Genomic DNA, 16,791 nt, shown 5'->3' on the forward strand with positions numbered 1-16,791 from the left:
ATTGCTGTAATAGAGACAAACATCTTCCCCTGAAAAAAAATAAAATAAATAAAATACATCCCCAACATTTACTTTAAATTGGTTTCATGAACTGATAAAAGGCTTTTGAATGATTTGTTCTAGATTAAAAGTCAGAAGACAGCAAGAACTGCATCTATATGATAATAAATCTATAACAAAATTGATATGAAAATAGATCAAATAAATTTAAGCGTGTCTTACAAACAGCACTGAAACAAGACACTAGGGCAGGTTTTGACAAGCCACACATTTATTTCACTTAAAGCTGTATAAATAATGTTGCCTGCAACAATAACACATACGATGTCGTATTACTACATAAAAAATATTTACATACAAAATTAATTACCTTCTTAAATTTGGTAATTAATTTGAGAATTAGTGTCTCATATCTGTTCTCCAGAGAGGAAGGGTTTGAAAGTGTGTGTGGAGGTATGGGGTCTGTGTGTGTTACTGACAGCTGTGTCCTCCTCGCTTTAAAAAATGACTGCTGCAGCCTTGACAGGCACACTTAACTATACAGTATGAGATGTCACTGGGATTGTTACTCACATATTCATTTCATTTGGTTTACACCAATTTATCACCCTTTCATTTGGGTTGTTCAGAATACTGGTCATATTTTGTAACAACTCTTGGTCAGAACCCCTGACTCAAACTGTCTAAACCACTGCCTATTTGTATGAAATTGTTATTTACATGATAAACAACAGTATATCGCATTTCAGCTCCCCTGAGAGCATTGTGATGGGCAAGACTTCAAGCAAACCCAAATCTGTACAGAATTGGATGGTCTCTGGGCTTCCACTTGGGACAGGCATGTCCAGAAATTGATATGACAGTAATGAGTGCAAACTCTCGTAGACCAAAGACCAAAAAGAAGGTGAGGCATATCCTGGGGTTAGCTGGATATTATTATAGCTTTGTCGCTACAAACAACCCTCTGACTGACCTCACTCAATAGGACACCCCAGATCTGATCCAGTGGATGAAGCCATGCCAAAGGGCTTTTACTGAGGTAAAAGCTGCACATGGACCATTCATCCATTACAATCTCCTGGTGTGGAGGCAGGAGGTGTCTCAGGTGGAGGCAGATGTGTGGTTGTTTATTATTATTTATATTAGATTAAATAAAAACACTCAGAGTCAAAATTGGAATGACTTTATTATTGAAACTGTTATTACAAACAGTGAGATGAATTCACATGAACTTTGTTTAATCACAGAGTTAATTAAATGTTAGATAGCATTCATTTTGTTATTTCCACAAATATCATCTGGAGGTATCTACACATACTGCTCATAATTTTTAGTCACTTAATATTGGAAAAAAAAACAAACAGTGATGAACATTATTATTATTTATTATTAATCACAAAGCAGTGACTGTAACACAGCAGTTCCTGTTCTCTATTGTGTTTTTCCCATGAGAAATTTCTTGGTGTTCTTTTCTGGTCTGAGTAAAATAATGTAACATTTTGGGGCAAATATACAGATCAGGACACCAAAACTAGAAGCCAGGATGGCAAATATCTCTACAGCGACACTGTACTTTCCAGGGGAACTGATGTATGCTGGAACAAAGGTGATCCACACAGCACAGAAGATCAACATGCTGAAAGTGATGAATTTGGCCTCATTAAAATTGTCTGGAAGCTTGCGGGCGAAGAAAGCCAGAAGAAAGCAAATGGCAGCTAACAGTCCAATGTAGCCCAAAACCAGAGAAAAGCCTGTGACTGACCCCACCATGCACTCTAAGATGATCTTTGACCCTTGAATGCTTAAGTTGCGGTGAGGAAAAGGGGGACTGAGGGACAACCATACAGCACAGATAATCACCTGAATACAGGTAAAGAACAGAACACTTCCTCTTTGCTGGCCTGGTCCAAACCACTTCATAAGGGCTGCAGATCCAGGTCTAGCTGAACGAAATGCGACTAGAACCACTATGGTTTTGACCAGGATGCACGAGATACAGAGAACAAAACTGATCCCGAATGCTGCCTGCTGTAGCCTGCATGACCATAATGAGGGCTGACCCACAAACACCAGTGAACACAGGAAGCAGAGTTTGAGTGACAGCAAGAGCAGGAAGCTCAACTCCGAGTTGTTGGCCTTGACGATTGGAGTCTGTCTGTAGTACACAAAGACCACACCCACAGCTGCTGTCATCATGGCACCACACACAGCGACAGTAGTCAAGGTGATGCCCATGGTCTCGTTGAAGGAGAGGTACTCAACCTCACGTGGTACACATGCAGTCCTGTGACTATTGGACCAGAATTCTGGGGGGCAGCGATAACATTCTGTCGATCCTAAAATGGAATTAAAACATTTACTTTGGTTCCATGCTTAATCCTAACCTATGACTGTGGTCTTCAGAATGCTAAAAGTACACCAGAGACTCATTTATGTTCATAAATGTTAAATAAACATCTTCTAATATTCTACTAAAATAAGCATTGTATTAATGCTTATACATGTTTTTCCTATTTTTATGTTTAGCATCTACAACATTGTCATTGTGTAAGTTGTTACTATTGGGGGAAAAAATGAACTAGAACATTAATATAAACCTATTATTTGCCCTGCAATCAGAACTAATGTCTGAGCTACTATTGTAGAAAATAAATGTTAGGGAAGTTGCATGGTAATGACAGAAATAGTAATATATATTTCCTGGATTTTTCTGGATACAGATGGTATTTGACTTGTTGTGCCCTTATATGCATGATGATGTGAACAGTATTTGTTTTCAGGGGCTTGTTAATTGAAGGGACATTTGGTGACCTGTGACATTGCTGAATTCGCCTTCAGCGCAGGGCAGGCAGTCAAAGCAGCAAACTGGTAGGCCCTTCTTTATAGCTTTCCGTGTCCCTTGGGGGCATTCATCAGTGCACACAGACACAGGTGCCTAAAATGATCAGGAACAAAGAAAAGCAGAGGTTTACACATATTTTTGTCTGTCAATAATATTTATTAAAATTTGTCAGCATAGATATACAAATGATGCATTGAATGATATTTTGCTTCATTATGACCATCATTATGAGGCGTATAAGAACTGACAAGAAAATGTAGGATGGACAAAAGATATTATTTAAAAAGCTGGGGGACTTGAACTCAAAAGCAAATAAACTAAACTGTGTGGAATGCTGAAAGTGTTTATGCTTAATAATTGTTAAAAAAAAAAAGTTATAATATATGAGAGTATAAGACATGATATTTAAAGCCCATCAGATGAAATCTCTCTGTCTCACTCTCTCTCACACCCATACACACAATAGTGTAAGTCAAAATGTTATGGTACATATTCTTTCTTGGTTATGAGCTAAGTTCTTGTACTTAAAGAATCTTAATTACCTTGTTGGAATTTCCTGGCCAGCTGATGGCAGATTCATTAATGATGAGGTTTGAACCCTCCAGTCGGCCAATAAGGACATACTGCAAGTCTCCTCCAGGACCTCTCTGCCAATTTACTATGTCATAGACAGCTGGAGTCTCCCCATCTTGAAAATAAAACTTCTCTCCCAGCTGAGTTGTGAAGTTCACCAGCTTAAGGTGTTCTAAAAGCTGGAGGAAAAAAGGAAGGTGAGCCAGAAGGACCGTCGCATTTTAGATAAAAATAGATAAAAAATAAAATTAGATGAAATTAATAACTCATAGTTTGTAATTTAGTTATTAAATAATACTTATATTTTCTGACATAAATAATATTAATCATCATAATAATAATCATTAAAAAATCATATTAATTTTTAAGAATTCTGTACATATGAATCAAATCCATTTACACCACAGCACTGCTGAATCCTTGAGACAGATTGGGTCAGAATGTGCTGATTAATTCTATAACAGCTGCTAGTGTTTATTCACAGGAACTTGTACAGAGGTCAACTTACTGTACATTATGCCTTATGACATTATTTAATAAAGAACAAGGTGTTAGGTGTTTATATATATAACATTTAAAGAAAAGGTTTGGGTGTCAGCACATGTCTTTGTCTGTACATTTCTGGCCACAGGGAATCTCTATAACACAATAAGCTGAGATTGAGAAAAAAGATAGGTAGGAGATAACAGGAACTAACTTCTTTCACAGATTTTAATGTAATAATAAATTGTTGCTGTGTCTTTCAAATAATAGCTTCATTCGTTTTTGTGGAATTAGAAAAAAGTTCCAATTGAAGATTATTTTCATATAACAGAGAGGTTTTATCTCTTATATAATGAATTTCTCATACTAGAAGATCAAGTGTCACTGACTACATTTAATCTACTAGTATTATAAATAAATCCTAATAAATAAAGTAGTAATATAAAGTCGGAACAATACAGCTGCTATAAAAGTTATAAATCACACATCTCACCTGTTGTGTAGTGATGGTGTCTGGAGATGAGCAGCCTGGGGTCAGTGTGGGGTCAGAGCTGTTAGGTGTAGTGCAGGCCAGTAGAGAGTGGAGCGCATATGCAGCTGCATAAACAGCCAGATACACGTTATAAGTGGCTCTTAAGTTGGAGACATCTGTAACACCATTCTGAACCTCCTTTAGACTCTCCTTACCACTGCATGGTGGTAAGCCACTCTGAGAGGCTACCATGTTGTTCTGCACTGGGCTACAACCAAAGGTTCTCTCCCATAACACTCTCATGATTGTGTCTTGAGGATACCGGGAGGGATGGAGCTCTCGCAGGTGTTTCTCAAATCCAGGAATGGGTGCACTTCTTACAGCCACACCCAGAGTGCCTTGAGTGATGGTGTAGAGCTCAGGGTTGCTCAAGAGAAGACTGCTGGTACTCCAGATCTCACTGGCAAGAAACTGTCGGCCTGTCACATTTCTGCGAACCAGCTCAGTGAGGAACACTTCTACGTCCGTATACCAAGCAAATACCATGATCACACGAGCAGATGAGCTCTGCACCATCTTTACTGCACGATCCACATCTTTTTCCATTCTCTCACGAAAAATAGTGCTGACAAATGCTAGGCAGATGCTGGTACCTTTCGTTTCCTCCCTAAATGCCTGCACTGCTTGGAGTCCATAGTCATTTTCTTCTACCACAGCACCAACCCAGGTCCAACCAAAACGTCTAGCCATCTGAGCCATGGTGCGTGCCTGATACATGTCACTGGGGATGGTGCGAAAGAAATTGGGATACTCTCGTTTGTTACTGAGACACACACATGTAGCCAGGTAGCTGATCTGAGGGATAAAAACAGTATATGCACAATATAGACAGGCATACATATATACTTATCTACATATATACATGTGGTTAAAACAATAAAGTGATCTGTTGTGATCCACAGTCCTTGTTGCCAGTTCATCAGCTTTCGAATCTTCTGCACTTTTTACCTAAATTTCTTTTCAGATTCAACTTCATACAACATATATACATAAACCTCCTCAGTGCAGATGAACTTCATAAAAATAATCCAATTAATCAAATATTAAGTTAATTTTTAAATGTGAACAATACCAATGAATGCACTGGCATTATTTAAACGATGGATTTAATTTGAGTAGATTGAAGCTCTGATTAAACATATTCAGCTCAGGTTACTAGTCAAATACCAATAGAAACACAGTAATAAATTTGATATCTTTTTTCAGGGTGGCTTTCCATAACTGTAACAAAATAATACAATTGTGAAGCCCTGGCAAATCTTCAGGAACCCACTTTTGAGATGCATCATAATAAAATGCTTATAAAGATATGTCTCTATATAGTGATTGTTTATCACCCTGTTCAGCATGACACTCACCATCGGTACATGCAGTGGGCTCAGAATTCTGGACAGAATAATAGACTGTGTGGAAGTGGCTTCTCCAATAACAAGTTTGGTAGTTCGAGAGGTTTCACAGGTGCCGTTCCCTCCACTGATCAAGGACATGACTGATCTCAGGCTATGTGGGTAGCGTGAGCAACTGTCCAAGATACGGTAGCCCAGTCGAACCCCGGGGAGCAAAGAAGGATTTCTGTTAATCTCCTCCACAGCAAAGACAACAGCCTGAGCCCACTGCACAGGGCTCTCCTGAAACCTGAGCAGACAAGGGGAGGGGAGTTAATTGTGCCCAAGAAAGAGCCCTGCAATATTTGAATCAGTAAAGCAAACACACACACACACACACGCACACACACATGTTGCATAATAGAAAAAAATAGCAGTTAGGTTTTTTTATGCTAATTATACATTTTACGGTAGAAAAAAAAAGCTTTTTAATGAAGGAGACATTTCCCTACTGTTGAAACCTAACCTAGTTAAAGTATTATTTGTCATTTACACTAGGAATGAAGTGCACTACAGAACAGAGATTAAAAAAAAAAAAAAGCACATGATTGTGTGCATCTCACATGTACGCAATCATGACCTTCTTGCAGACATGGAGTAATACTGTATATTCTGTAAAAATCAATCAGATACTGATGGGAAAAATTATATAATCTCCTCAAAAAGATTAGATTTCTAAGATACCTCATGGTTGCTGAGGCAGCACCAACAAGGATAGATCATTTATATTTTTAATGTACATTTGTTCACCTAAAAAGATGTACACTGTGTACCTTTTAATAGGTACATTATTGGTTCATTGTAAAGGTACTCTGTAGTACTTCTGAGACAATATGAATAAAGTTTGTTTAAACATTTGTCTCACTAGAGCAGATATCAAACATTAAGTTGCCAGGGATACTTTTAACTGTAAATAAAATTCCACAGATGCCCTCAGTACAGAATTCATAAACTTTTGTTTATAACAATATATTGCCTATTTATAAGAAGAGCTTTCTGTTCTTGAACTTTAAAAAAAAAACATGATTGGTTAACATGATTGGTTAATGGGGCAGACGGGATAGAGGAGAAAAACATCACTTCATCACTTACGTAATTTTAAAATAATGAAGATTGATATTGACAGTGACATTTTTGACAGAATGGTTGGCATATAACCATTGTGGACAACACTGGCTTGTCCAGTGTAAGCTTGCTACTAAAATAATTTAAAAAATAATAAAATAAAATTATATAAATGATAACGCAGTGTCAAATGGTCCAGGTTTGCCTGTGAAGAGAAATTATAAGACAAAAATGTCATTGGGCAAATATTTCCTGCATCACCATTATCAGTTAATTTAAATAGCTGATGAGTCCGGACAGATACCGACAGGCAGCAACTCACTCACTCATAGCAGGACTGCAGGTATGGTTCTGTTGTGAAGCTCAGGTCAAGAGCTGGTGGCAGCATGTAGAAATTGATAAGTGCTCCAATGATCACATCTCCATCCTGAGAGAGACCCACAGTGTCGAGATGCTGTGCACGGTCCAGATACACACACCTCTCCTCCTGAGATGCCCCCACTGCTACCTCACACACTACCCATAGTACTAATGCCAACAGGAACAGGCATGGTGAAAGGACTGCAGCGGTCATGAGATCAAATGAAGCTTCACTGCTCTGCCTTCCTCTGGCTGAAGACTGGCTGTATCTATTTCTAATACCCACAAAGTCCTAAGAGAAAACAAGACAAAAACATGAACTAAATTGTTCTGTGCTGTTCCAAATCACACCTCCTTTCCCAGGTATAAAAATTAGAGATAATTGCTTAACAATTAGGAATTAACATACAGTTGAGTGAGTGGTGATGTGGAATGGTAAAGTTTGTTCCATTCAAATATTTTTGAACAAAGAGTTTCTGTCACTGAAATGTGAAATATAAATTTTGAATATATATACAGTATATATAGTATATATATATATATATATATATATATATATATATATACACTATATTGCCAAAAGTATTCGCTCACCCATCCAAATAATAAGAATCAGGTGTTCCAATCACTTCCATGGCCACAGGTGTATAAAATCAAGCACCTAGGCATGCAGACTATTTTTACAAACATTTGTGAAAGAATGGGTCGCTCTCAGGAGCTCAGTGAATTCCAGCGTGGAACTGTGATAGGATGCCACCTGTGCAACAAATCCAGTCGTGAAATTTCCTCGCTCCTAAATATTCCACAGTCAACTGTCAGCTGTATTATAAGAACATGGAAGTGTTTGGGAACGACAGCAACTCAGCCACGAAGTGGTAGGCCACGTAAACTGATGGAGCGGGGTCAGCGGATGCTGAGGCACATAGTGCGAAGAGGTCGCCAACTTTCTGCAGAGTCAATCGCTACAGACCTCCAAACTTCATGTGGCCTTCAGATTAGCTCAAGAACAGTGTGCAGAGAGCTTCATGGAATGGGTTTCCATGGCCGAGCAGCTGCATCCAAGCCATACATCACCAAGTGCAATGCAAAGCGTCGGATGCAGTGGTGTAAAGCACGCCGCCACTGGACTCTAGAGCAGTGGAGACGCGTTCTCTGGAGTGATGAATCGCGCTTCTCCATCTGGCAATCTGATGGACGAGTCTGGGTTTGGCGGTTGCCAGGAGAACGGTACTTGTCTTACTGCATTGTGCCAAGTGTAAAGTTTGGTGGAGGGGGGATTATGGTGTGGGGTTGTTTCTCAGGAGCTGGGCTTGGCCCCTTAGTTCCAGTGAAAGGAACTCTGAATGCTTCAGCATACCAAGACATTTTGGACAATTCCATGCTCCCAACTTTGTGGGAACAGTTTGGAGCTGGCCCCTTCCTCTTCCAACATGACTGTGCACCAGTGCACAAAGCAAGGTCCATAAAGACATGGATGACAGAGTCTGGTGTGGATGAACTTGACTGGCCTGCACAGAGTCCTGACCTCAACCCGATAGAACACCTTTGGGATGAATTAGAGCGGAGACTGAGGGCCAGGCCTTCTCGTCCAACATCAGTGTGTGACCTCACAAATGCGCTTCTGGAAGAATGGTCAAAAATTCCCATAAACACATTCCTAAACCTTGTGGACAGCCTTCCCAGAAGAGTTGAAGCTGTTATAGCTGCAAAGGGTGGACCGACGTCATATTGAACCCTATGGATTAGGAATGGGATGTCACTTAAGTTCATATGCGAGTCAAGGCAGGTGAGCGAATACTTTTGGCAATATAGTGTATATATATATATATATATATATATAAGCATTAGTAGCTGAGTACTATTAAATGTAAATTGTCTGCTAATCCCATGTCATCACAATTTCTACAAGGTTGACAATAATATCTGAATGGTTTATTACATTGCTTTAAACTTTAAACTTTAATTGTAATTTTATTCAGAAAACAAATTCAAAAAGCTTTCAGAAAACAAAAACGAAAACACTATTGAACAATATTCAAAAATGAAATTCATTCAAATTTGTAGTATATCCTAGGGAAGATTGATACTGTTATATCATTTGTTTAAAACAAATGCTTAGTCCAATTAAAAGCTTTTTTTTTTTCAATGAATGTGTAACTTTGCCAAGGGGAGAGAGAGTAGAGATAGTATATTCTAGATACAGTAAATATTATTGCATTACTTACTGACCATTTAAAAGCTAACAGTTTAAAAATAAAGAATTTTTTAAAAAATGAAAATCTATTAAAGTTGTTTTGGCGCAATAATGTAGACTGGTCAAAGCTATTTTGCCATCGTCTAATAATGCTTTATCAGGTCAGTTTTGCTTGACATGCTATGAGTCCAAAATGTGTCTTTCAAGCAGCTTATGAAATGGCAAGATCGATCATGAACAGATCAGACTGTTTCTTTTCCTCATTGTGGAGTTGACTAATATATGGACTGGAACTCATCGCTGTATGACAGCTCCATAAATTATGAAAAAGTTTTGGACAGCATCAACCCGAGAGACACTATGGTTTATGAAATGCTGTGCAATTATTATTATTATTATTATTATTATTATTATTATTATTACTATTATTATTATTATTATTATTATTATTATTATTATTATTATTATTTTTACTCCATTTGACTTAATAAAAGGTTGTGACAGGAATGTCTTTATTATATAAATAGCAATTAGAAACTAATTATGAATTAGCTCATAAACACCTTACAAGAACTTTGCGCAGAAGAAATCAAATAATTTATTAAATATTAACAACCATTATTTAGCCATTTCTCTCAATCCTCTCTGAAGGCATCTAAAAGTACCATCATAGGATTTGTCACTTTATTTTTGTACAAAGGAAGTACAGAGGAATCTTTGAACATTTTTTCTTTATTGATGAGAGATCTGTCACACTGTATAACTGTCATGCTGTAGAATCTGTTCTCTATTGTACTTTTCCCATGAGAAATTTCTTGGTGTTGTTTTCAGGTCTGAGTAAAATAATGTAACATTTTGGGGCAAATATACAGATCAGGAGACCAAAACTAGAAGCCAGGATTGCAAATATCTCTACAGCGACACTGTACTTTCCAGGGGAACTGATGTATGCTGGAACAAAGGTGATCCACACAGCACAGAAGATCAACATGCTGAAAGTGATGAATTTGGCCTCATTAAAATTGTCTGGAAGCTTGCGGGCGAAGAAAGCCAGAAGAAAGCAAATGGCAGCTAACAGTCCAATGTAGCCCAAAACCAGAGAAAAGCCTGTGACTGACCCCACCATGCACTCTAAGATGATCTTTGACCCTTGAATGCTTAGGTTGCGGTAAGGGAATGGGGGACTGAGGGACAACCATACAGCACAGATAATCACCTGAATACAGGTAAAGAACAGAACACTTCCTCTTTGCTGGCCTGGTCCAAACCACTTCATAAGAGCTGCAGATCCAGGTCTAGCTGAACGAAATGCGACTAGAACCACTATGGTTTTGACCAGGATGCACGAGATACAGAGAACAAAACTGATCCCGAATGCTGCTTGCTGTAGCCTGCATGACCATAATGAGGGCTGACCCACAAACACCAGTGAACACAGGAAGCAGAGTTTGAGTGACAGCAAGAGCAGGAAGCTCAGCTCCGAGTTGTTGGCCTTGACGATTGGAGTCTGTCTGTAGTACACAAAGACCACACCCACAGCTGCTGTCATCATGGCACCGCACACAGCGACAGTAGTCAAGGTGATGCCCATGGTCTCGTTGAAGGAGAGGTACTCAACCTCACGTGGTACACATGCAGTCCTGTGACTATTGGACCAGAATTCTGAGGGGCAGCGATAACATTCTAGTGAGCCTGTAAAAGAGATTTAAAAAAACATTCAGTTTGGTCCCTAGATTAACCCTAACCCTAAGGTAGAATATCATTTCTTCAGAATAACATGAATAATGTTGAAAGAATTGGGCATGGCAATTAACACAATAGACACAGTGCACATTTGAGACCATCTTGAGCACATTGGAAATTGTTGTAGAATATTAGAGTTCTGTGCACCATTAAGTACACTATAGAATAAAACATGATAGGTTATTTATTGCATCTAGATCAGAAAGTTAGTGAACAGAATTCTAAAATATTTCATAATTATAAAGTACTTCCTGGATTTTACACAAATGGCTTGCTGTCACATTACACTTAACTGAAGTGATAATTGAAGGGTCTTTGACCTGTGACATTGCTGAATTCGCCTTCAGCACAGGGCAGACAGTCAAAGCAGCAAACTGGCCGACCTTTCTCTATAACTTTGCGTGTGCCTTGGACACATTCAGCAGTACACACAGATACAGGAACCTGAAATGATCAGAATGGGAAAAAAAGCATTAAAACTAATAAAAAATTGTGTGCATTTCAGATGTTATGATACAGTTTACCCCTCAGAGTTCTGTGCATATTTGTGTTTGTTTAACAGTCAGTAACAATTTTTCTGGGGTGTTTTTTAATGCTGATACACAAAAAATGCATAAAGTAAAAGTTTGCTGAATGACCAGATTTTTTGATTTGATAACAGAATTTAGCTTTGGACAAATAGCTTGGTTTAAAAAAATTGGCCACTGAAATTTTTTTAACGACATTAAAATGCTATAAATTACAGTCAGACTCTACCACAGTTCTGAAGATTTTCCTATTTATTTCTTTTTCCCAGCAGTATTCATTATACATTTTTTGTCTGAAAATTGGTCTATTATGTAATATGTTGCTTTGCTCTTAGTTATATTAAAGTATATGTCCAAAATATTCTTATAAAATTTAAGGTCATAAGAAATTTACCGGCTGGTTCTTGGTTAAAATTATATGACTGTATTGCCTATATTTATATGTTAATTTTAATTACCTTGTTGGAGTTTCCTGGCCAGCTGATGGCAGATTCATTAATGATGAGGTTTGAACCCTCCAGTCGGCCAATAAGGACATACTGCAAGTCTCCTCCAGGACCTCTCTGCCAATTCACTATGTCATAGACTGCTGGAGTCTCCCCATCTTGAAAATAAAACTTCTCTCCCAGTTGAGTTGTGAAGTTCACCAGCTTAAGGTGTTCTAAGAGCTGGAGGAGAGAAAAAAGGTGAGCTAGAAAGACCATCACAATCTAGAATAACCTAAAATCTAAACAGTTTTTACACGCTTTGACATTATTCAAGAGTTTGTCTTCCTTTAGCTTGACTGACTTTAGCTTCAGGACAGCATTCATTTAAGTTAAAAATAGTTAAAAAGAAAGCTGAAAAAGCACTTTTCCCATATCCCTAAACTCTGGGTCTATACATACTGATATATAACTGAAAAGGAAACATTAAATTATTGTAAAACACTTTGTGGACATGATTTAGTCATTACAAGTGAAAAAAAAAACTTAATGACACCTGCTCTGTAGTGATGGTGTCTGGAGATGAGCAGCCTGGGGTCAGCGTGGGGTCAGAGCTGTTAGGTGTAGTGCAGGCCAGCAGAGAGTGGAGTGCATATGCAGCTGCATAAACAGCTAGATACACATTGTAAGTGGCTCTTAAGTTGGCCACATCTGTAACACTATTCTGTACTCCCTCTAAACTTTCCTTCCCACTGCATGGTGGTAAGCCACTCTGAGAGGTTACCATGTTGTTCTGCACTGGGCTGCAGCCAAAGGTTCTCTCCCATAACTCTCTCAGGATTGTGTCTTGAGGATACCGGGAGGGATGGAGTGCTCGCAGGTGTTTCTCAAAACCAGGAATGGGTGCACTCCTAACAGCCACTCCCAGTGTGCCTTGAGCAATGGTGTTGAGTTCAGGGTTGCTCAAGAGAAGGCTACTGGTACTCCATACTTCACTGGCCAGAAATTGTCGGCCTGTCACATTTCTGCGAACCAGCTCAGTGAGGAACATCTCCACATCCTTATCCCACACAATCACAATAATCACACGAGCAGATGAGCTCTGCACCATCTTTACTGCACGATCCACATCTTTTGCCAATCTCTCACGGAAGATAGTACTGACAAAAGCTAAGCAAATGCCAGTACCTTTTGTTTCCTCCTTAAATGCTTGCAATGCCTGGAGCCCATAGTCATTTTCTTCCACCACAGCACCAACCCAGGTCCAACCAAACCGTTTAGCCATCTGGGCCATGGTGCGTGCCTGATACATGTCACTGGAGATGGTGCGAAAAAAATTGGGATACTCTCGTCTGTTACCGAGACACACACATGTAGCCAGGTAGCTGATCTGAGGGATAAACACAAAAAAAATTCCCAACATATGTAAACATGATAATAAACATAATATGGCCAAAAGTATGTGGACACCTGACCATCATAATTTTGGCCATAAAATTCACATTACATTGTAGATTGTGATCTTCTGTACATTCTCACTTACCTGTGCTCAGGTTATGCACTCTTTTAATGATATAAATACTGACCCTGGTGTAACTATCTAACTAACTAAATAACTAAATAAAAATGCACCCTGTTCTGGGGGTCACCACTGGTCACTGATTAATCTGATCTTTTCAATCAACTTTTTTTACCCATTTAACTATTAAATTTTGCAAACCTCTGCATTTAGTTAAAGAACATGATGCAATTTTTCAGAAATAATACTAACACATAGTAAACAATACTCACATGTAATAATGTGAACAATTTTATTCTGGCTATTTACTGGAGCCATAGTACTTTAATTATTGCTAATATTTCAACCAACAGAATAAATAGGCATTATTAAAGGCTGCATTGTTCAGTTATGGATTAAACCCATTCAAGTGAGCAGTCAAATACCTATAAGTAGCCTAACAATACATAATAAAAATTATACCTGCTAGTGGTGCCTTGTTATTTCCACCACTGGAACAAAATGATAAAATTGTGTATGTCTGGTGATGTTTCATGGCCCACACTTTGAGACTGATGATATTATTATCACACTATACAATGGCACAATGCCAAATAATAACCATGCTCATCATGACACTCACCATAGGTACACGCAGTGGGCTCAGAACTCTGGATAGAATCATACACTGTGTGGAAGCAGAGTCTCCGATGATCAGTTTGGCAGGTCGAGAGGTCTCACAGGTGCCATTTCCACCACTGATCATGGACATAACTGCTCTCAGACTATGTGGGTAGCGCGAGCAGCTGTCCATGATTCGGTAGCCCAGTCGAACCCCGGGGAGCAAAAAAGGATTTCTGTTAATCTCCTCCACGGCAAAGACAAGAGCCTGAGCCCACTGCACAGGGCTCTCCTGAAACCTGAAAAGACAAGGAGAGGAGAAGTGATGGTGACTGTGATGCAAAAACTGATCCAATAAAACACACACACACACACACACACACTGTGTTTTCCTTCTCTCCTTCTTTGGCATACAGTTTTGTACAAGTGGGACAAGGTATTACTGTCAAAATTGGATAACCAATCAAGCAAATGTCATTTTTTTTTAAGTGAATGTATTTTTAAACGATATGCCAGATGTTTAAGGAATGTTTAGATATGCCAGATGTTTAAAATAATTAATTAATACATAGTATTCATGGAAATTATCTTATCATTATAATACACATCTTTACTTCATAACACAATATCAATATCAAAAATTAAATCATTTTTGTTTCAAGAGTATGACCTACACTATGGAAGACTACAAAACACTGAAAGGAAACCGGAAAAAAAAGCTCGACGGGGCTCGCGCTGCCATTATCTGAATGAGTGACAACAAAAGTCTACAACTGCAGACAAAATAAGCCCAGAAGTCAACAAAAAATATATTTGATCGTGGATAGATTAATTAATACCGTGATTCTGAATGTATGAAAAACGCGTAAAAGAGCATGCGTTTCTCAGTGATGGAAAACCTCAACGAGGCTGAATGCTCATTTACACTAATGCATGGTTCAAGATTGCGTTCGTCTCGCGCGCGCTCCGTGCGCTACAGACAGTGTCCTGTAAAGGCAAGCAGATGGTAAATACGCGCGTGACAAATTGCACAAGAAAAGTCACTTCACGTGTTACTGTTAACAAAAAAAAACAAAATAACTGTTCAAATATACCATAAATGAAACATCTTTCATGCCTGTTCTTCACCTTGAAATGTCAACATAATGTAACTCACTTTAAACAAAAAAACAGTTATGGTATAATGATATAATTGGACCATAATTATAATTTGAACACATCATCCTAGTGCCTGGTACAGTTTAGGGCCCTTTTTTCTGAGACAATATGGATGAAAATGGCTAACTGGAGTAATAAAAACGATAATCTTACAAAACCTCTCATGTCATAAACAAATGTCATAAACATTATTTGTCTACAACAATATACTGGCTGTTTATTAGAACATTATTATTAAACAGCACATGTATGCATTATTGTATGCAGACAATACTTTTTTTGAGTCATCGAGGTTTATGTTTAAATACATTCAAATGTGCCAGTGCAATGTTCCAGGCTATATGAAGTCAGTAATAAGTATAGTAATGATTAACAGACCAGATTTAACACAAGTGGCTAGGGAAGCAGATGGGGTGAAAAAGGGAAAACATCACTTCACTGGTGTTCATTGCTGTGACCTTCAAGGCCAAGACTTAATTTTACTTTGCCTCAGAAAAATCTTGCATTCCTATGTTGTTTCTCTGTGAAACAAACAAGTGAATGACTTGCACATAAACGTCATATAACACTGACTTTTTTAATGTAAGCTTGCTAGTAAAGAAGAAGAAGAAGAAGAATTATGCGCTGACAAATGATCCAGGTTTGCCTGTGAAGAGATATCATAGACATACAGAAAATCAAATATTTGCATCATCATTATTATTTGATAACTTTAAAATAGATACTAGGAGCCAGCAACTCACTCACTCATAGCAGGGTTGCAGGTATGGTTCTTTGGTGAAGCTCATATCAAGGGCTGATGGCTGCATGTAGAAATTGATGAGTGCTCCGATGACCACATCTCCATCCTGAGAGAGACCCACAGAGTCGATATGCTGTGCGCGGTCCAGATACACACATCTCTTCTCCTGAGATGTCCCCGCTACTACCACACACACTACCCATAATAAAAATGCCAGTGGGGACAGACTCGATGAAAGGACTGCAGCAGGCATGGATCTTGTGAAGCATGAAACTGTTCTGCCTTCCTCTGACGGCACACAGATTCTGGAGCTATTTCTAATACCTAAAATTCCTGAGAGATTAAAAAAAAAGAAAAGAAAAGAAAGAAAAACATGGATTAAAGTGTTCTGAGGCGTTCCAAATCACACCTCTTTCTCCTGGGTCCAAGAATTAGAGATAATTACTCATCAATTAGGAATTAGACACACAGATGAGTGTGTGATCATACACTGAGTAATATAATGTAATGAGTTAGTATTCAAGCTTTTGGATAGTAATGTTAACTCACTTGTTAACTAACTTAAGAGGATACTGATTTTTTTCTGAATAAAATGCATTCAAAATCAGAAACAGTTAGACATGTATAGAATGTATAGAATGTA

General features: G+C 38.4%; 2 protein-coding genes across 2 annotated transcripts; both read right to left on the reverse strand.

The window, feature by feature from the left end:
• Nucleotides 1-1,431: 1,431 nt before the first annotated feature.
• On the reverse strand, nt 1,432-7,454 carry LOC131351562 (extracellular calcium-sensing receptor). Its single transcript, XM_058386979.1, has 6 exons — nt 7,207-7,454; nt 5,789-6,065; nt 4,392-5,225; nt 3,385-3,594; nt 2,812-2,935; nt 1,432-2,336 (listed from the first exon to the last, which is right to left on the reverse strand). Exons 1-6 carry the CDS (start codon nt 7,452-7,454, stop codon nt 1,432-1,434), a joined length of 2,598 nt encoding a protein of 865 aa, XP_058242962.1.
• A 2,659-nt stretch (nt 7,455-10,113) lies between these two features.
• On the reverse strand, nt 10,114-16,401 carry LOC131351563 (extracellular calcium-sensing receptor-like). Its single transcript, XM_058386981.1, has 6 exons — nt 16,154-16,401; nt 14,271-14,547; nt 12,686-13,519; nt 12,163-12,372; nt 11,498-11,621; nt 10,114-11,126 (listed from the first exon to the last, which is right to left on the reverse strand). Exons 1-6 carry the CDS (start codon nt 16,399-16,401, stop codon nt 10,222-10,224), a joined length of 2,598 nt encoding a protein of 865 aa, XP_058242964.1. The 3' UTR covers nt 10,114-10,221.
• Between the last annotated feature and the right edge of the window lie 390 nt (nt 16,402-16,791).

This window comes from Hemibagrus wyckioides, linkage group LG04, assembly GCF_019097595.1.
Source record: "Hemibagrus wyckioides isolate EC202008001 linkage group LG04, SWU_Hwy_1.0, whole genome shotgun sequence".
In the NCBI taxonomy this organism is placed as follows: Eukaryota; Metazoa; Chordata; class Actinopteri; order Siluriformes; family Bagridae; genus Hemibagrus; species Hemibagrus wyckioides.